Source organism: Caenorhabditis remanei, chromosome X, assembly GCF_010183535.1.
Source record: "Caenorhabditis remanei strain PX506 chromosome X, whole genome shotgun sequence".
Classification (NCBI taxonomy): Eukaryota; Metazoa; Nematoda; class Chromadorea; order Rhabditida; family Rhabditidae; genus Caenorhabditis; species Caenorhabditis remanei.
The window spans coordinates 19,142,218-19,163,986 of NC_071333.1; the positions used below are offsets into that span (position 1 = coordinate 19,142,218).

The 21,769-nt window shown below is 38.1% G+C and overlaps 2 protein-coding genes across 2 annotated transcripts; both read left to right on the plus strand.

Moving 5' to 3' along the window:
• Positions 1 to 1,944: 1,944 nt before the first annotated feature.
• Positions 1,945 to 3,047, plus strand: GCK72_025860 (uncharacterized protein; the record flags this gene model as incomplete). The annotated part of the gene is made up of 4 exons (XM_003105517.2): positions 1,945 to 2,051; positions 2,111 to 2,587; positions 2,637 to 2,878; positions 3,022 to 3,047. 4 exons carry the CDS (start codon positions 1,945 to 1,947, stop codon positions 3,045 to 3,047), a joined length of 852 nt encoding a protein of 283 aa, XP_003105565.2.
• A 5,098-nt stretch (positions 3,048 to 8,145) lies between these two features.
• On the plus strand, positions 8,146 to 11,420 carry GCK72_025861 (uncharacterized protein; the record flags this gene model as incomplete). The annotated part of the gene is made up of 3 exons (XM_003105598.2): positions 8,146 to 8,252; positions 8,470 to 11,277; positions 11,324 to 11,420. The coding sequence occupies 3 exons, from the start codon at positions 8,146 to 8,148 to the stop codon at positions 11,418 to 11,420; spliced, it is 3,012 nt and encodes a 1,003-aa protein (XP_003105646.2).
• Positions 11,421 to 21,769: the final 10,349 nt, after the last annotated feature.

Consider the following 21,769-nt stretch of genomic DNA (forward strand, 5'->3'; position numbering starts at 1 on the left):
TGAACCCAGAGATTTAGTGGAAGTGCTGTTCATGGAAGTTGTCGCCGGAAAAGAAAACTGAAGTAATTCACATCCACGCTGTGCTTAAGCAGCTCTAAATTCAAAATGTTTTGTGTTTTTTGCAATTAATTCGTTTCAATAAATATTTATCTATTTTTAAATATATTAAAATAAACAGCTATTTGAATGAGGAGTCTAGGACTCGAGAAGGGGTAGACGTGGAATCCTGCACGGTGAGGTGACGGTACTGAGTAAAAGATCCACAGCAACCAAAAAAATAAGGAATAGTTGAAGGGACTAGGGAAGTGTTTGAGATAAAGAACTGGGAGTTGGGGTTAAAGTGAAATAGTTGGAGACATAAACCCCAAAGTTGGAAAAAAACATAGAAATGGAGAAGGAAGTGACAAGAAGTTAAGGACTGAAGAAAGTTAAGGTAAGAGGGTGAGAGATCAAGGAGTCCATGACAAGGAGTCCATGACTGAGGTGGTATCTGAACTCGATGTACTTTGTACAGCTCCCACTTTCTTCTTCCCGCTCCCATCCAATATGATTCATAGGCTTTTAGTCTTGAATCATTCTATCTATCTGTTTTAATTGAATTCTTTCACCCACACATTTTCTGTCTGGCTCCGCCTCTGCCCAGTATAAAAAAAGAGGCGAGAGTTTATCTTTTATCTTTTAATAAAGGTTTAATTACCCAAATTTGAGGTGGACTGGACTCGAAGATGTACTGCTTGCTCTCAGAGCGAACACTTTAATGGCCCCTCACAAAATAAGCTCCCCAGCAACTGGTGGCCCGGCCTAAGCCGGTAATTACCACTAGTGCACCCCAGGCTCGCCTTGGTCTTGAGGATCTCAGTTTTTTCGATCCCAGCGAGCACCCCAAAGGACAACCCTGCGTTTCAGTATCCGAGGAAGTCGTGAAGGAGCAGTGAATTATGAAAGAGAAAGACAAGAATTTAAGAACAAGATGAGAGTTTTGTAATGGTATTAACAGAAAAATGTGTTGTGCCTGTTAATGTTGGATCATTGTGCCAGATGTGGTTTTGTCTCCAACGTAGCTTCTCATATTTCAAAAGCAATTAGAGTTGTAATATAACTTTTCCGAGCAGTCAATATAGATGGCTCGTAAAAGAAGCGAAGGGATGACATTGAAGAATGGCCACCTTCTTCGCCTATCTGTTTGCTCCTTGTTATTCTCTGTCCCTTTCCCATTCTCCCTCTTTCTTCGTCGCTGCCCTTTCCTTTCTTTTTTTTGTTTACGCGCTATCTGATTTCGATCGATTGTTTTAGTGATGTTGTGAAAACCGTTTTTTGGTTTTTATTTTTTTCAAATTTTCGGTCCTTATGGGAACTGTGATTTACAATACCGGCCATTTTCAATCGAGATTGGGCAACTTTGAGAGTGTGTCATGGTAATACTGATAGTCCCATTAAGTAGATTTTTACTGAATTATACAGATCAAAAGCAGAGCTTGGCTTTTGTAGTGGACAACTTTTTTGTACGAGCACTCCCTAGAGAGTTATGGTTATTTTAAGACAACAGCTCAAAAATCGAACTATTTTTCAATGAAATTAGTCGATTTGAGGGAGAAATTACTTTTTCGAAAAATAACTTGCTAAAGAGCGGTCGTACAAAAAAGTTGCCATCACCATGACAGACTCTCAAAGTTGCCCAATTTCTACTGAAAACGGATGAAGTTTACAACCTTTTAACCGGTACTCTATCGTTTGAAGACTCTAAAGTTTTTCCGTTTAGTATAACACCCCGTTCCCATATTTCATGGAACACAACGCGATGCAATAGCTACGTCCTCTTGCGCTTTTGTTCTTTTTTGTCCTTGTGTTCATGTCGATAGTGAAGAAGGTCACTCTGACGGATATATATCTCGCCATTTTACTCTTATATAACTTTACACAAACATTGTTCTGACATATTCACAGATGTTCCATACCACCGCTGATTTTGCAAAAAGCTTGTGGTCAGTTCTCTTTAGGGAAAGTGAAGGAGAAGAAACTTACTCTGAAAGTGAAGTCATCAGAATTTATGAGTGAGTTGTTTAAACTTAATTTTTGTTTAGAGCAACTTCTAAAACGTTTGACTTTTCAGAAAAAGTACTTCCCCTGGACTGACCAACAAAATTCTCCAGAAGTTCGGGTGTAGTTTGGCGGAGATTCTCACCCATTCTGCGTATTTCTACAAGGACAACGAAGAATGGAAGATTCACCGATGCAATGACAAGTTCGGGCGCCCACTCGATGAAGAAAATCGACACAAGATGTATGTTCCTGCTCAAAATTCACTGCCAATGTCAATCGTCGATTTTCATCACAATCATTCCCCCAACTGGAATGAAGAAGACCGTGAATTGATTCCTGGAGAACGGGGCTGGGCTTTACACACTGAACCCAAATGGACCTCTCGATATGACCGAAACGCTGCTCTCGGCCTTCCAAGCAATGGGAATCAAGAACGGGGACGCGAAGATTCTTTTTCCTCGACCTCCAGTGTTACTGTACCACCCGAAGTGTTGGAGAGATTTGCTAGCATAGTAATTTCTTCAAGATTTGATGGAAACCAGCCTTCGTGAGTTTTTACTTAGATTTTCGAGATTTGTGGAGCTGAAATTTTACAGCGCATCGAAGAGACAACTCCCTGCTTCTCGAGTTGTTTTTGGTGATGCCAGAGAAGTCCTGAAGACTAACATCGCAGCCACCGCTCAAAAACTTCCCGTGGGAAAGTTTTCAATCGACGATCTGATTGAGGAAATTCGGTCCCTTTCGAACGGGGACAAAAAACAAGTTAACGACATGACTCGATACTATTTGTTTAACATGAACAAAAGGCAATTTTCCCTCGTCGATGGATCCGGAGGAGGTTAGTCTTAACAATATAATATTTATAACTTAAAAGGAATCGGAGGGGATGTTTGATGTCAAGGAACACTCAAAAGTTTAAATTTTCTTCTCTCCCATTTCCCAAACCTAAAAGTAATCATTAATACATTTGCATTATTGCAGCCCAAGCCAACAAGTTGTACGAATAAGGTGAATTGTTCGACAACTTTTTTTCCTCAAGGACGGAACTTCAAGCAAATTTCATCATAATCCTGCTCTCTCTTCTTGCTTTCTTGATTCTCTCAATATTACCTCAGATGTTCCGTCTATTTTTCTATTACCTCAAATGTTCCGTCTTCTTGTGTCTCATTTTCCCCCGAACCTTAGCCTTCTATCGGTTTCCCCCTCTTTCTCCACATGTTTCTCAATGACTTTGTCCCTTTTTTCTTCTCGTGCTCTCTTTCACTTCTTCTATGTACCCTTTTCACTTTTTTCTTGATTGGTCCTAAATGAGTCCCAATAAACAATAACGACAATAAGGTTTAGTCTTGTCTTAGTTTCTTAAACGTTGTCGACGTCTCAAAATCAATATCTTTGTTTGATTCCATTTTTCCTATTAAATATTTTCACAAAAAGACTCGTGTTCTTTACTGCCTCTTTTTCTATTGACAATTCCATTCTTCTTTTTTACCGTCAGGGCAAAAGTCGCAAACTTCTAGTCGTAGGAGACAGGAAAGTTAGGGAAACTGTCAAATTTCAATTGTGTATTGCTTTCCAACATTTTCCAAAAGGGCCGTAACATGTCTTCTTTGGAACTTCCGTATTCAGCTTCTTTTGAGGGTAAAAAAAACATTTTCTTAAACACTAAAACATGAAAAAGTTTCTCCGTGCTCTCAAAAATACAAGCTAAAGCAGTTTTTCACATCAATGGGAATCAAAAAGAATTTCTCAATTTTTTCCTATTGAAATTTCACTAAAGCCATCAAATTTAATTAGAAAACGACCTGATTTAGGATGTGAAAAAATTCAATAAATGGAAAAATGATGCAAATGCGCTCCAGTGAGACGGCTCGTGAATTCCTCTCGGACAAATTGGCGACAGTGAAGAATCTTGTCGCCGTTCTTTTGATATAAAAATTTATTTAAAACTTTGGGTTTTTTTTGAAATAAAAATTAGCCAATCCAAATAATCACGGTGTTTTTGAAATTATTTTGTGGAAATTACTATTCTTCGTAGTTTTTTTCAAATTCTGCATTTTTTTCATATGAAATGAATATTTTCTAAAAAAAACTGTGTAATTGTTGTGTTCCTTTCTGAAGTCGTTCGCAGTGATTTGTGTTGTTCGATCTTACCGTTCTTTTTGTTAATATTAGTATAACTCTTTCTACCTCTCCCTATCTCTCCTTCTCACCTCACCCATACGGCTTCTCGACTACACACGGACGAATCGACACCTCAGACTGCAAAAACGAGAAGACAACACACAAAGTGGCCTTTCCTCAAAAAACGACGGACCAACCTTAACGTAAAAAAAGGCGATCAATGAAACACACATGCACACCGTCTCTCTACTTGCACACCGCCTATTACCCTTTTCTAATCATTCATAATATTTGTGTTCTTCTGCGTCTATTCTTGCTCAAATCGACTGATTTCAAAATGATTATTTGTTATTTCAGGTTTTTTCGAACGCTCTACGGGTCAACTCGGATTTCGACCACAAAATAGGAAAAAGAAGCGAAAATGGTTGCCCATTACAAGACGTGTATGCTGTGAACAACGCGTTAAACAAATTGATAAATTGGTAAGGTTTTTGACTGAGAATTATTCAGTAAACTAGTCTTTGCTTTTTTTTCAGACATAAATTATGCAGTGATGCCGTTATGATGAAATTGGATTTTGTGAGGACGACAGGAACCGTTTCAAAGTCTGTTGAAACAATTTATTTGTCTCTGAGCTGATCGAGGGAAACTTCTGAAAGCGAACAACACAAACAAAGACGCGCTGTGAAAAATGGTGAGTTGTAGACATGGAAAAGCTTTGTTGACAGAAAGTTCACATAATAGAGCACATTCAGTCAACGTTTCATTTTAGAAACCTGATTCTTGTGCCATTTAGGTTGAATTCGGAATGTTCGAGTCAGTTTCTAATGGTTGGAATATTCGGGCCAACTTTGAACGGCGGACAAGAATTGGGTCCACAACAAACAAGATATGGAATCAATGGGAATATAATTTGAATAGTTAAGAGTCACGTTAAATGACACGACGAGTAGATGTAAAGTAAGTAATTTCAAAAAATTTTAACCAAAATTAGACAAAATCGGACGTCTTCAGGTCAAATTTGAAAAGAGATTCTCGATCTAATTTCTAATCTAATAGCTAACCTAAAGAGACTGAGAGGTAAAAGAAAAAACGAGATATTTGTTTAAAACGGATTGAAAATAATCTTTCGAGTCAAATGCTCTCACAAATATGCTTGAATATGTCAAATTTTTCATCAAAAACGGGTGAAATCAAGAAAATAAGTTTCTGAAAGCATTTTTTCTCCTAGCTGACTAGACAATACAGATCGACTTCTAAAAGCTGTCCTGACCTCTTCTCGGCTGAAGTCACTCTTTTCAGCCACGTTTATAGTGTGTTTTATTCTTTCAGGTGCGATAATCTACACGAAGAGATTCAGCAAGTGTCGGCATGCTGATATTAGAGAAATGGGCCGATGTAAGACAAAAGGACAAAATCTCTACCCCCTGCATGTGTCTGAACTGCAGTAACAGTGCTTACACCACTATTCAAAGAGGTTCTAAGTGAAGAATAAGTTTTGAAGAAAAAAAAGTCCTTGACCTTGAATATCACACAACGAACTGATTCCAACATGGCAAAAAAGACAAATGCTCAGAGTCGACTTTGGTAGAGGACTGAAATCAAAAAGACACCAATGAGAACGATGACACTTCACTGTCTGCGCGTGCTTACACCATTAGACGTGTTGAATTCCGTGTCCAAGATGTCAAGATGTCGGCCTCGACTCTCTGCAAACCGTTTCACTGAGGATTTCGAAAAAGCTGTAATTCAGGTCATTTTCTTACCATTATTGTTTCGAAAATTCATTTCACCTGTAGGTAGTATCACTTATTCAGGAAATCACTTCGCTCACTTATGACGCCTCACGAGTTTGGAATGTAAACGGAACTGGATGTGCACATTTCTCGAGGAAAGGAAATTGATTTGGGGAGGCGCAATCAATGCTCGCTGGAAGCATGTATGTCACGTTGTGGGATAAATAACGGAATTGGAAATATACCCTGGACACGGAAAGTGAGTTATTTTTTCAATTAATGCAAGGAACTCGTTCTATTACTGAGTAATGTCGTTTTAAAGTATGCTGCAGGCTTAACTTCAGCTCCACGAGCTTCAAATCGTTTTATTAAATCCTTCTTTCTTGATTATCTGGTGTGACAACCAATAATTCCGGAAGTTTCGGTTCAATCTTTTCTTTTTCATAGTCAGCTCCGTATTTGGGGCTCCATTATTGAACCGAGCCTTGAAACTAACCTACCCACCTTTCCTTTCTAATCCCTTTGAAGTTGTGAGATACTCTGTAGAAATAATCAATTACAAATGACTATTCAGATTCCTCCGCTGGAATAAAAATAGATCGATGTTCATCCCTTTCTGTGTGTACGCAGAGCATTATACGGAAAATCAAAAAAAAAGTGCGAGATAAAACTGAAAATTGTTGGCAATTTCCGAGGAATAATTCGTTACAATTGTGTTGTGTATTCACTGCGTTCTTTGATAAAAAACTCTAATAAATCAATGTTAATCTAATTGCTTCTGTTATTTCATGAGTTGCCAGCTAGCATCTACATATTAACTCCCAAAAATGTACGTTTGTGGTGAAGACATTAAAATGAGAAACAGCCCGCTTAAAAACCCGATAGAGAAACAAAATATCATATTGGTAAGAAATAATAGCAGTTGACCACATTAGCTATGTTTTATTTATATTGCGTGACTTCTTTGCTTATTATTAGTGTGAGTAGAACATTTTGGAATGTAAGATTGTTCATCAAGTATGAAATTCAGAATTTTCTCGCACAGAATACTACTGTGTAGATATTCATGTTTTAATTAGCTCATTAGCGGCGTTTTGGTCACAACTGCCTTCGTTTTTTCATTCCCTCTTTTCTCCTTCTCATTTTTCTGACGTACATATACTAATCTCAAAAAGGAGTAAGAGTCAGATTCAAATTCATTGGGGATGTGAAGAGACGGATGAGAAAAAAGGAAGCGAAGAGATGCAATAGCTACCTTCCGAGTGCATGTGCTCTTCGTAATTTTGTTTTTTCTGCTGTTCTACGTTTTCCCTTTTCGTTCTCTATCTCTCAGTCATTGCTCTTTCTCATTTCTTCATTTTTGCTTTTTTTGGATGCGTTTTTGACTTTTTTTGAGCTATTTTGTAGTTTTCTAGTAATTGATTTGGTTTTGATAAAATATACCGTAAATGCTGTATTATAACTGCACCTGTAATAGAACGACACCTGTATTATAACGACACCTGTATTATAACGACACCCCATTTATACTCAGAATTCATGAATGTGATTATCCCGGTGTCTTTTCTTGGTTCTGATTAGAAGCAGCGTGATAAGTAACTTCTTGATCAGCCGATAGAACTCCCAAAAAAAGTTTTTCCAGTAGATTTTAGTAAGTTTCTGAAACCACAAAATTTCTCTGGGAGCCGGTTGAAAAATATAACGGCATGCCGATACCGGTACAGTATTTACGGTAAACACATTGTGATCTTGTTTTAAAACATTTAACAGTTATTAAATTTAAAAATTATATTGTGGCATATCATGACTTACCCAAAATCGAGAAAAAAGTGTTTTTTTTTGTCAAAAAATCGATAAAATTAGTAATTCAACTTTCCCAGCTATGCACTTTGCAAAGATAATTAGTCAATTAGTCAATTTTTGTAATAGTCTACTATTGTCTTTGTTTCTTTGTACGTACTTTTCACGAAAAGCGTTCTTCCCATAGTTCAGAAATTCGATGGTCTTCTCTTCTTCACAACTGAAAAAAATACAAACGCATTATTTTACACTGTTTGAAGAATATTCCTTTCGAAACACACACACACACCACACGATAGTTTGATGTCTTTGTCGTTCTACTCTCTTTTTCCTCCTTTTCCTTTCTTTTCCTCTAACGTGACGCGTGTGCATTACGTTCATCTGTTGTTCTCACTATTTCTCTTCAAAGTCTACTTTGAAGATTCGAATTATTTTGATTTCTTTGCAGATGCTTCAAAACACTTCTCAGTTCGCTAAATTTGTGTGGTCCCTTCTTTTGTCCGATAGCGGAGGATGGAAAACGTACTCCGAAGAAGAAATTGCTCAAATGTTAGAGTGAGTTTAGTGAAGCTGGATTGAATCAGACTTGCAAAATCAATCTCGGCCAGATCTTTTGAGAATTTTATCAAAAATAGTCGAAGAACCTAAAAAAACATAATCTAAAATTCGTCATTTTTGCCAAAAAATCAAAAAAATGCCGGTGAAAAATCTCTTGATCGGCCCGGCCTATTAAGTTTGGATTAAATAGCTCACAAAATTGCTATTGTTTCAGAAAAGATTGGGGTAATGACTTCGTGGTTGCACACTTGAGACAAATCGGATGCAGCCTATCAGAAATACTCGGAAGCTCTTCATACTTCATGAAAGATGCTGATGGATGGAGGGCTATGGATGGAGATGGTCGCTCTTTAGAAGACGATTATCAAAAAAATATCAATCGCGATGGTGACAGAAGATTCAACCAGTTGAGTCTGACTTCTAGTAGTCAACAAGGCCATCGTGGGGAAGGCTACGTGTACTCTGATATTCATCACAATCATCTTCAACAAAATCAAGTCAGTCTGCCAGGCATCGCTATAACAAACTCAGGTCAAGAAAGTATGATGTTGAGCGATACAGCGGTAATGAGCAGATCCAATACTCAAAGTAGAACTTTGGCGCAACAGGACCATCATGGAGAAGGATACGTGTACCCCAACGTACACCAGAATCGTCTACATCAGGAAAAAGTCAGATCGCCAAACGTGTCCACCAACTCAGAAGCTATGGTGTTGACCAGCAGATACAAAAACGGAGGACACCAAGAATCCATTGCCTGGCCGTTTGTTCAACCTACAGATGGTGGTAATGTTAGAAGTGAGAATCATCATGACCCGTTCCAAAGCCCTTACTTGGCTCAGGACCAATTAGGAGCAGAATTATACTCCAATTTCAATATTAATCAGGATAATCAACATCGAGTCCGGTCACTAAACGTGCAGTCTGATAAAGGAAGAACACTGCCAGGTAGCATCTACGACACCGGTTTGAATGGAGGAGGAAAGAGTCACCAAGAATTCAGCACCTGGCCTTTCAGAAATGAGAACCAACAGAATATGTTCCAAAACAATGGTTTGGTACAACATGACTTCCATCAGGGAGAATACTTGCATCCCAACTCCCATCGCAATCAAACTAATCAACGTCAAGCCAGTCCAATGTCATCAACCAACTCAAATGGAGGAGGAATGATGTTGAGCAGCATCTACAGCAACGGCTTGAATGCATTAGGAACCGATCGCCAAGAGTCCAGCATTCGGCCAGTCTACAGCCACAAAAATTTGTTTCCCTACAATGTCACGGAAGGCCGACAATTAGTGGCAGAGTTTTACTCTAAATTGAATCACAATCTACATAATCAACATCAAGCCAGCCCTCCATATATGCAGTCGAGTAGAAGAGATACTACCTACAACTCCGGTTTGAGCCGGGTGCCCAATAATTGGCCGTTCGGGCAATCTTCAAATGGTGATAACATTAGAAATGAGAACCAACGAAATCTGTACCAAGACTATGCTTTTTCTCAGCAACAAGATCACCGAAATGACAGTAACCCCAACATTCTCCTTAATCAACATAACCAAGTCATTCCGCCAATCATGTCATCGAAAAATTTGAATGGAGGAGGTATGATGTCGGGCAGCAGCTACAACAACGGTTTTACTGCCTTAGGAGGTGATATGTACCCCAACGATCACTATAGCCATTCTCATCAGGAACAAGTCAGTTCGCCAAACGTGTCATCCACAAATACAAACTCAGGAGGTATGATGTCAACTAGCAGATGCAGCAACGGTGGACAACATGATCAACACGAATCCATTGCCTGGCCGTTCGTGCATCCTACAGATGATGGTAGAACTAGAAATGAGTATCATCAAGACGTGGTCCAAAACCATGTCATGGCTATGCAGAACGACCAGCAATTAAGATCAGAATTGTACTTCAACAATCAACTTAATCAACATCAAGTCAGTCCGCCAAACATGCACTCAAATAGAGAAGGAACACAGGCAGGTAGCACCTACAACACCGGAGGAGGAGACAATCAGCATGAATTCAACACCTGGCCTTTCGTTCAACCTTCAAATAGTGATCACATCAGAAATGAGAATCAACAGAGTATGCTCCAAAACAATGCCTTGGTTCGGGGTCAACCAGCAGAATTGTACTCTAACTTCAACCAGAATCAACATTACCAACATCACGATAGTCCGTCAAACATGCCTACAGCACACTTAAATGGAAGAGAAATTATGATGAGCAACAGATACTGCAATCTTTTAAATGGAGGCCATGACCATCAAGACTCCAGTACTAGGCAATTCACACAAACTGAAAATGGTGATGATACCGGAAGCTACAGCCAACAGATATTGTTTTCAAATAATGCTAAGGCTAAAGAAAACCATCAAGCGGATCTAGACTTGTACAACAATATATTACGCAATTTCCAACAACAAGGGATTGATCCGGTGGATGGCTCTTACGATATCGGACAACTTTTGAATAGAGGATACGAATGTCATGTTGAAAGAACAAATTCTCCAAGGATTGAAAATTTTTGCGCTTCCGGTGAACCTTCGCAGCAATTTCCAAGACAAACCAATGGCTCTCCAGTACTTCCCCACCAAACGGAACCAGAGAGACACCAAGAGTCCTGGACAGACCCTACCGACTTGAATTATTCAAACCACGCTGAAAATCATGAGAACAACTTAGACAATGACTTTTTCGAAAAATGGGAGGAATCCAGCTTCAACGACAATCTTGTTTCCTTTGATTATGAATTGGAGCAGCAGAGTCCAACTCCTTCCTCAATATCCACTCTAACAAACCCATCAACATCACGACAGAGAGCCCAAGCTCGTGCTGCATCCCTACCGTGCTCGACAGGCACTCTCGAAGAGTTGGCCGATCGATTTGGAGTCAAACTACCTGAGAACTCTCCAGATATTGTTAAGCCATCTGTAGAAATAGAAGAGAATGTGAAAAACTTCATGGCTAAGTTTGAATCGATGTCAATCACTGATCAACTTCAGTAAGTTTTCATCTTGAAATTATATTTTTTACATAGGAAATTTTAGCGCTCACGACGAGCTTCAAGATCCAGACCCAGTGGTTGTCCACGCTCGAAATGTTGTTAATCAGGTCCCCAGATCACATGATTTAGACAAGCCATAAAGTCTCTTCATCAACTCCCGGTTGGACAATGTTTGCTGCCTGAACTGATTAGCGATATTTGCTCGACGTCCGATGGAAATGAAAGAAAAATTTATTATTATGTTCGTTTCTCACTTTTTGAGAAGTTAAAGGGACAGTTTAGTTTCGTCGAGGGAACCTATGAGGGTGAGTCACAGAAAACAGTGAAAAAATTACCAATAGTCAATCTTGCAAAAGGCCGGCCCGGGTCTCAGTACAAAAATTTGATTTTTTCAATTTTTTCGCAAAAAACGTTAAATTTACAACTATCATGAAAAACTTAAGCGTACATAGGAATTTTGACTATTTCAGATAAAACATTTTAAATACAAATATTTTGTAATGAAATTGTGCACATTTTTCATAGGGCCGGTCCGGTCCGGCAAACTTCACCGGGACAACGTGCTGACCTGGGCCGGGGGAAGATTTTGCAATTCTGCTGTTAGCAACTTGATGACGTTCTTTCTTCCACGAGGAGCTAAAAAATTACCAAAAGTTAAAACTATCAATAGTACTATTCATTATTGCAGAGTACGACGTCAAAAACTACGAATGAGGTCATCACTTCACCTTCTTCCTGTTCACTTTGAGGATTTTTCTCTTAAATTTTCGCTAATCTCTCTTTTTTTTTTGAATATTTCTCATCTCACATTCATTTTTCTTATTCTCCTTCTGATTCCCGTCTTTCCCCGCTTTCTTCTCCCAACACGCAAGTCATTTTCAATTACTGTTTTCCCTTTCCTCGTTATCACCCAGTTTTTTTCTGATTTTCCCGTTTTTTGTTCTATTTCTTCCCGTTTTTCGTATATCCCAATGGTTATGTTCCCTTTTTTTATTGCACTCAAGTTATTTTTATGCTCTTTTTTCTTTCCTTTCTCTTTTTTTCTTCGTATTTTTTATAATTTATCTCAATAACTGTCTTCCCATTCCTCATCACATCCAATTATTTCTCACTTTCCTTCTTTTGTTCCTTTCCTTTCCGATTTCCGTATATCCCGATGGCTATTTTCCCGTTTTTATTGTTCTCGAAGTGTTCTTATGAGGCGTTGTCTGTAAGATGAGGATTCCTCTTGGCACAGTTGCAAAAAGTTGTTTCAATTCAAACTCTTTTTACAGCATATGTACCCCTATGGTAGCAATTTACAAAAAATATGTCACCAGTCCCCTATGACGTCATCGTAGGAAAGTATGCCCAATAATCGACTTTTCACCCAAAAATTCATAAAAATTTCAATTTTTTAGATAACATCGGGAAACTTTTGCAACATGTTAGGAATGTTTTTGACTACCCCTACACAAATTTCCAGCTCCACAGACACCCCAGAAACCGTTCAATTAAATTTCATTTTCATGTTTTTTCAACTTTTCTCGAAAATTCCCTCTAGAAATCCTCAAAGTTCAAATCGTATTTGTATTCCCCGCTAAAAGTTCTATTAGGACCAATTAAAAACATCAAAAAGTAGGGGGACCATTTTGAGATATTTCGATTTTTTCAAAAATCACATAAGGGTCCCCCCTTATGAAAATTTTAATTTTGACAAAAAAATCAAAAAAAAAATTTCTCCAAAAATAATTGGAATGTTGATAAAACCCTTGAAATAAGTCACTCACAAAATATAAGATCTCAGAAATGTGTTTGAACGGATTGCGTTTTTTTTGTTCATCCAATTTTTTCAAGTTTTTTCCCGTTTTTAACAATAATTTGTCCAGAAGTCCTCAAATTTTATAAGATATTCTAATTTCTTGCAAAATTTAACATATATTTCAATTGACATCATTAAAAAACAGGGGGACCATTTTGAGATTTTTCCATTTATTTCGAAATTCAGATAAGGGTCCCCCCTTATGAAAGAAAATTTTTATCAAAAAAATAATTCAACTTTTTTTTGATGCAAAAACGTTGAGAACATCGATGAAATATCGAAAACATTTTTTTATAGTTTGAACGTTTTTTGCATCAAAAAAAAGTTGAATTATTTTTTTGATAAAAATTTTCTATCATAAGGGGGGACCCTTATCTGAATTTCGAAATAAATGGAAAAATCTCAAAATGGTCCCCTGTTTTTCAATGATGTTAATTGAAATATATGTTAAATTTTGCAAGGAATTAGAATATCTTATAAAATTTGAGGACTTCTGTACAAATTATTGTTAAAAACGGGAAAAAACTTGAAAAAATTGGATGAACAAAAAAAACGCAATCCGTTCAAACACATTTCTGAGATCTTATATTTTGTGAGTGACTTATTTCAAGGGTTTTATCAACATTCCAATTATTTTCGGAGTAAATTTTTTTTTGAAATTTTTTTCAAAAATGAAATTTTCATAAGGGGGGACCCTTATGTGATTTTTGAAAAAATCGAAATATCTCAAAATGGTCCCCCTACTTTTTGACGTTTTTAATTTGTCCTAATAGAACTTTTAGCGGGGAATACAAATACGATTTGAAATTTGAGGATTTCTAGAGGGAATTTTCGAGAAAAGTTGAAAAAGCATGAAAATGAAATTTAATTGAACGGTTTCTGGGGTGTCTGGGGAGCTGGAAATTTGTGTAGGGGTAGTCAAAAACACTCCTAACATGTTGCGAAAGTTTCCTGATGTTATCTGGAAGATTGGAATTTTTATGAATTTTTGGGTGAAAAGTCGATTATTGGGCATATTTTCCTAGGATGACGTCATAGGGGACTGGTGACATATTTTTTGTAAATCACTACCATAGGGGTACATATGCTGTAAAAAGAGTTCGGATTGAAACAACTTTTTGCAACTGTGCCAAGGCCCAACACAAACATTCTCACTCTTACAGATAATGCCTCTTATGCTCTTTTTTCTTTTCACTCTCCCTTTTTTTGTATTTTTTATTTATTTATCTCAATGACTGTGTTCTTTCTTTTCACTGTGCTTATGTTCCCTTCAAAAACGGTCCTCAGCACACCGGAAAACTCAGGTGACGTTGATTCTCATGTCAGCACAGTCGTCAGCAACGGCTCCTTCTACACGCCGTTGTTTCCACAATTACTTCGATTTTTCTTTATCTTTTACCTATAGGAAGAGCCATTTTGCCAATGAATACTGAATCTGAAAAATGTATCTTCAACCACGGGTTAGATATATGGAACAAAATATAACCGGGCAATATTCCAAGCGATCAGTCTTGTTCAACGCTTCCTCCTCCTCCGTAGCTTGCTGGTTGTTCTGAAAATATGGATATGAATTGAATAGAATAAATTTGAGTGAAGACTATCTCGGAACACAGCTATCTATTTTTCAAAATTCAAAACACACCATTCAATGTGGATATTAGAAAGAAAAATGAAAATTTTTGATACTTTCAGCAGCGCAAAAAATCACTCAATTTTTTCCTACCGAAATTTTACGAAAACCATCGGGAATCATTGGATAACGAGCGTTATAGTGTGAAAAAAAAATGCAATAAATGGAAAAATGATGCAAATGCGCTCTAGTGTGACGGCTCGTGTACTCCTCTCGGAGAAAGGGGTAATCATGAAGGACTTTGTCTCCGCCTCTTTTAGTAGCAAAACTGGGGCTTTTTGTAGTTTGAGGGGATCAGAATCATGAAAGAAAATTATTCTCATTGGATTATAAGAAACATGTTCTCTGAAGAAAACCGATTTGAGTAATCATTGAATTCTCTATGTTTCTTTCAGCGTACAATTAGGAGAAACTTAATAAAGTTTTAGACAAATCTTGAGGGAGATCACGCTGTTCAAGTCGCGCACGGGGTTACCATCCATCCAGTCATGGTTTACGGTTGAGAGGTGGCTCATTCTTGTTCACCTGGAAAAAATTACATGGAAATGTTAGTAGTAATGACATGATAGTCAGGGAAAAGCTATTTTTCAATGACAAAACTGTTCAAAAAGTATGGCCTTACACTACCAAAAGTAACTGTATGCATATTTTTAGTCAAAAACATACCTTTTTCTGAGCTTTTTCGTCGTCACCACTCATGTTTGACTTGCAGTCCGGAAATTGAATAATTCTGATTGGCAACCAAGAGGATCTCAATCTCGTGTTGTTTTCTTGCTGTGATTCAACGAATTATCAACAATAAAGTTTCTGGTAGTTGAAAAACAGTGATCACGGTGATTCCCTCAAACACAGTCGTCAGCATTGGTTTCTTCTCTTGTGACTCCATTTCGCTGCATCCTGATAAGTGTTTTATAAAAGGATGTTCTGATTTTAACTCCATTTCTATTGAATACCTTGACGGCTTCCCACGAAAAAAATCGCAACGTGTTTTACTTTGTAGAGACAGCCAAATGGCTTCATTCATTGTCCTGCCCCACCACCAGCCTGGCTCGGAGTCTTCATGGGGAGCTTTCTTGATCCTGATTGTTCTGATAAGAAACAGGTGTTTTTGAATATATAAAGAGTAAAAATTAGAATAATCGTCGTATTCTCTATTTTCCTTTCAGCGTGCAATTTGCAGAAACTCGACCAAGTTTCAGACAAATCTTGAGGAAGATCACGTTTTTCAATTCGCGCACTGGGCCATCATGATGTTGTGTGCCCATCCAGTCATCCTTCACGGTTGAGAGGCGGCTCATTCTCGTTCTCCTGAAAACAAAGATTACTTGGAAATCTTATGTTAGTCATAATGACATGATAGTCAAGGAAAACGTATTTTTCAATCACAAAATCGCTCAAAAAGTATGGCCTTATACTACCGAAAGTCACTGTGTACCAATTTCAGTCAAAAACATACCTTTTTCTGAGCTTTTTCGTTGTCACCACTTGCAGTGCGGAAGTTAAATAATTCTGATTGGCAACCCAGAGCATCTCAATCTTGTGTCGTTTTTTTGTTGCGATTCAACGAATTACCAACAATAAAGTTTCTGGTAGTTGAAAAACAGAGATCACGGGGATTCCCTCGAACACAGTCGTCAGCATTGGTTTCTTCTCTATTAACTCCATTTTGGTGCATTGTAATAGGTTTTTCAATACGATTCTTTAATTTTGAGCGCACTTCTATCGAAAATTTCAACAGCTATCAACAAGGACAATTGTAAAGTGTTTTACTAACTTGAGGCAGCCAAATGGCTCTATTCCGTGTCCTGCGCATCGAACAGCTTAACTCGCAATCTTCCACGTCTTCATGGTAAGCTTTCTTGATCTTGATCGTCAATTTCTTCTCCCAAACCTGTAGAACAATCCTTTGGCACGAGAATGCCACAGATGAAGAGTAAATCTATAAAAAAATGTATCATTAACCACGGGTTAGGTTTATGGAACAATATTACCTGGCAATGTTCCATTTGTTCTGTTTTCCTAGATACTTTCTGCTCTGTAGATAGACGGTGATTCTGAAAATGTGGAAATTAACATAATTGAAAGAATCAGTGCAAAAAATTCCTCGGGATTCATTTATCGATTTCGCGAAATTGAAAAATGACAGTTCAAACAATAAATTTTCATAATTTCATGTGCGCGAAAAATCGCTCGAATTTTTCCGACCAAAATTTCAGTAAAACCATCACAAATAATTGAAAAATTAGCGATTTAGGATGAGAAAAAAATCCAATAAATGGAAAAATGATGCAAATGCGCTCTAATGAGGCGACTCGTGTATTCCTCTCGGAGAAAGGAGTGACCATGAAAGATTTTGTCTCCGCCCCTTTCAATAGAAAAACTGGGTTTTTTGTCATTAGAGAAGATCAGACTCACGAAGGACAATTGTTCTCATTAAAAACAGGTTTTTCTTTTTAAAGATCATTGTATTCTTAGTTTTTCCTTGCGATTTTGATCAGTTTTCAGTTGAAAAAATTAGGGAAATTAGATTATAGTGATGTCCCAAAGGTAATATCAATTTTTTTAGTGCTGAAACAATTCTCGGTTTGTGTTCTTGCCTGATTTGAATCTGCTGTGGTGTTTTTTAATCACTGCATCCAACCGTTGTTTTTCTTAATAGTGGTGTAGTTTCTTCACTTTCCTCTCTTTTTTTAATTCTCACCTATTCGGCATCTCAGGTACACAAAATCAAAAAGACACCACAAACTGCAAAGATGACGAAAAAAGACGGACCTTCTTCGAAAGACGATCGACCGACCCGTATTCAACGAAAAGGCCTTCCACGCAATACTCATCGTTTGTCCACACGCGCCAAACAGATCCTACTATTTCTCATCCCATTTGCTTTATTCCTAATCACTTTCTCATTTTGTTTCTTTTCTTGGTTCAACTCGTTCTCGCTGTTTTGATTCGGTTTAGAAGAAAATTGTGTTGTTGCACGTGTATACGCCATAGAGCTCAACGACTTATCAATAAAACATTAAAAAACAAAATGTTGGTGTGATTGTCTATGCTGAAAACTTGTGGAATGCATCATTACACTGTTGGTAACGCTGTTTGAAGCCCTACCACGTCTCACACTCGTTTATTAAGTGGCTGTAACGGATTGAATTAGTAAATTTTTTTCCGATTTCAAAATAAGGGACTTTTTTATTTATTGAATCGGAAAAAAAAACAAAAAAAAAACAAAATTGTTACCTTTTTTGAACTTCATCAGACAGACTCCTCGGATCTGCCCGATTCTAAGAGTTCTCAGTTAAAAAAATTAAGAAATTAATGAAAGAAGTGCAGGAAAAAACAACATTCTTGATAAGAACATGAAAACCAATAAACTTAGTTTTGAACGCACTGTAGAGAACTATAAAACATATTTATAAAGTAATTTTGGGCTCTTTTAGTAACTTGTGATAGTTAGCAATTATTGATTTTTAAGTAAGCGTCACGGATATGTACGAGCATAACACCTTGACTGGAAGTACAAAAATAATATTTTCCGTGACTGGATGAAGGCTGGGGTGGGTCATCGCCCCAGAAATCTACTTGCTTCTCCCCTGAAGTATCGACATATCTTTCAAGTCATATTTGGCTCATTTTACTCCAATATGGCTGGACTCACATTCAGGATTCTTTATGCTGCGGATTATACGAAAGCAAAAAATGGTGAGTGATCAAATACAATGGATATTCGCTGCAATTTCTACTACTTCTATAGAATAAGATTTACGAACCTCTTTTTGCAGTACCAAACTTCAAGGAATCCCTTCAAACTGAGTCTAAAGCTAAATCTGATCTTCAGAATCAACCAGAACCTCAAGCAGAGGTTATCGACCTAGCCGACTTAATGTTTGAAAAATGGTTATGCCGGGAAAAAAACGATTGCGTTTGTCCCGTAATGGCTCATTTGCGACTCAAAAAACTTAAAACTGTAACTTTAGTGTAAATAATTTTCCAGAAACCCATCGAATTTCAAAGTAGCAGTCCGTTTCTTTGAAACTAACTTTTCGTGACTTTTTACTCTTCTTTTTTGTTGTGCTGACAAGAATATTTAGGCTCGTATTCTGTTTCGACTTCCCATATTTCGTTTTTGATTTCCAGAAAGAAGATTTGCCAACGAAAAAATAAATCTTCATTTATTGATAACGAACAATTTCTTGATAACGATCACCGCTTTTTAAAAATCTTACATTTCACACGCCATCAAATTGAAACTACACAAACCATTTTCCTATTCTCAACATCATATGAGAACATACATCTTCTTTTTTATCTCTTCTCTTTGAAAAAATTGGAACATTGGTCATTTCTCTTTTAGGTCATTTTTTCTAAGAGGGACAGAGGTCAGCGACCGATCGCATCATCGACAAAAAAAGAAGAGAAAAAGGGATATCTCTTGCTTCGAACGCTTGAACTTTTCACAATGAAAAGAATACCTTTCTTTCTTGTTGTTTTACATTAAATTTTGTTCCCATTTATATTAAGCTTCTTTTATTTAATTTTATTATCTTATTTCTTATTGCGTTTATGATCTATTTCAAGGAGAATAAAGGAAACTGCTTCTAAACGTTTTGGTGTCTGATGAACTATAAAATAATGGGAATCTTCTAATAAAAACTTTAAACAAGACTGTAGAGATCTAAATGACATTCTTGAACCCATTGCCTCATTCTTTAATTGGTCCCACGTGCTTTTCACACCCTTGCCCGGTTCGCCGTTTTTTGTGTTCATTGAAGATCATAAGCTGATAGAGCATGAAAGAGCTCTATTGATAACTGACCTGAACCTTGTTGGGAAAACACATAAGGTCTGAAACTGCCTTAAACCATGTTTATTTCGATTATCACATTTATTGTAGTATGTTCATAGCAAGGATGTTTAACCTATCAGAAAAGTTTTAGAAATTTCCAAAAGAGATTGATTATTATGCGATTGGGTAATGGAAAAGAGGTACAATTTTTCGAATATTGAGATGTTAAACTGATTACAAATTAAAACGTTTTGTGATATATACAAGAGAGACACAAAAAGGGAGAGGTTGGAGAAAACTTAGAAAAATATTCCAAGTAAGAGAGATCATTACAAAATAATTGACAAGTGGTTAAATAAGACGGTTGAACTACAAGCGGTAGGGGAGAAGAGAAGAGGTGCCTCAAGAAAAAACGAAAGAGAAAGGGTATCACTAGTTGCTGACATAATACTGCACATGAAGAACACGCGGGGGAAAGGAATGAAATATAAATAGAAAAAGAGGAACAGTGAGGTGAAACATGGTCAAAAAAAGAGTGGGTCAGAACTAGAAGAAGAGAATATACAGAACTGTGGGAAAAAAGGCAATCCGATCCCAACTACAGTGATCTCTCTACTTCTTCTTTCTTCTTGCCTCCTTCTTCATCACCTCACTACGGCATAAAGTTCCCTCTCTTGCCAAAGTGCTCTTCCATCTTCTCCAAATCGCTCCGGTTACCGCGCTCCGTCCCACTTGGGTCTGCGCCTCCCCGCAGCAAAAAAATCTTGTAGATTTGCGGAACTTGCTGTTTTGCATTCGCACGCAAACAGAATGGAACCATCTGTTAGCGTGCCGATTCCCACATCTTACCTGTAATTTAGAGAAATGTTTGTAACGTGGAATTTTTAATAGTAATTCTTACCCATTGCGCTGGGCCTGTGAGTCTTGGATAGAATTCCAGCAGAATGCAGAAAATCCCAGCCGCACATCTGCTACGGAGCACTGGCTGAAAATAGACAATCATTGAATTCTTTGTTCAATTGGATCGACATAAAACTAAACTCACGTTTATTCCTGCAAGTGGGTCGACCATTCGGCATCTCGTGGGAGCGTTGGCGTTTCGTGGGATCACGGCCTGTAAAATGTGCTTTGATTTAAAATTCTGTTCTTAGAAGACCCTTTTTTTTCATACCTGAGATGCCGTTGCGGATCTGTCATTTATTGTTCTCATTCTGGCACATCTCTGCAGAACTACGGGAGAGTTGCTGCGTGACCGTGAAATATCAGAAAGTGTGGCTGGCGACATCTCACGTGGAGTTTCATACCAGTGGGGTCGAACAATCGGTCTGTCATATAAGGTATTGGTTGAAGTGACAGTTCTTTCTGGCTCAGTTGGAACATCGTCAATTAATGGCGGAGGTGGTGTAATAGAGAGTCTGTTGATAGACGGAGTCGCTTCTTCCTTGATGAAAACCGGGTCAATTGGAATGGGGGCAGGTGACTGTGCTCGTGGAGCAACACCTGGCGAGGGAGAACGAGCGGGGAAAGGTGACGCAACAGGGAATCCGGGGAATCCGTTGTTTGGCGGAGTCGCCTCTTCCTTGATGACAACCGGGTCAACTGGCATGGGGACGGGTGACTGTCCATGTGGGGCAACAACAGGTGAGGGAGTACGAGCGGGGAGAGGTGGCGCAATCGCAAATCCGTTGGTGTTTACTTCGTCGATGGCAGCTGGTGACGGTGGTCCAGAGATTGTCTCCACATCAATTATCTCGTCCTCATCATCTGTCTCATCAGCGATTCCTGCTCCTTGTGGCTCCTCTTCTACAGCTTCCGGGACGACTTCAGGGACTTGGGCAACTGGAATTATTGCAGCTAGCTGGGTGCGGTGGAACGCGTACTGTTCAGCAAGACGACGTTGAACTCTTTGATAATTAGCAAAGGCTGCTGCTTGATAAGCAGCTGGTGGCACAAAAACAGGAGCGAACTGGAATTGAGGTCTAGGAAGAGCTGCTACATAATGTGGAAAGTGTCCGAAAGGATAGTAATGCATGACAGGAGGAACTTGTCGCTGAACTGGTGCTGGCATGTAGACAAATCGTTGGAAGGGATAGCCAGGTGGAGCTGCCGGATTTCCGTTTTGACGGTTCATGGTAGTGCAGTTGAGAATCGAGTTTGGTACTCTGAAAATAGGAATTCCAAGAATTGTTTTATTTAAGATGATTTACTTAAAGATTCTGGCATATTGCCATGGCCCCACGAGTGACTTTTCAGTAGTTGAATGTTTTGGTTCTTG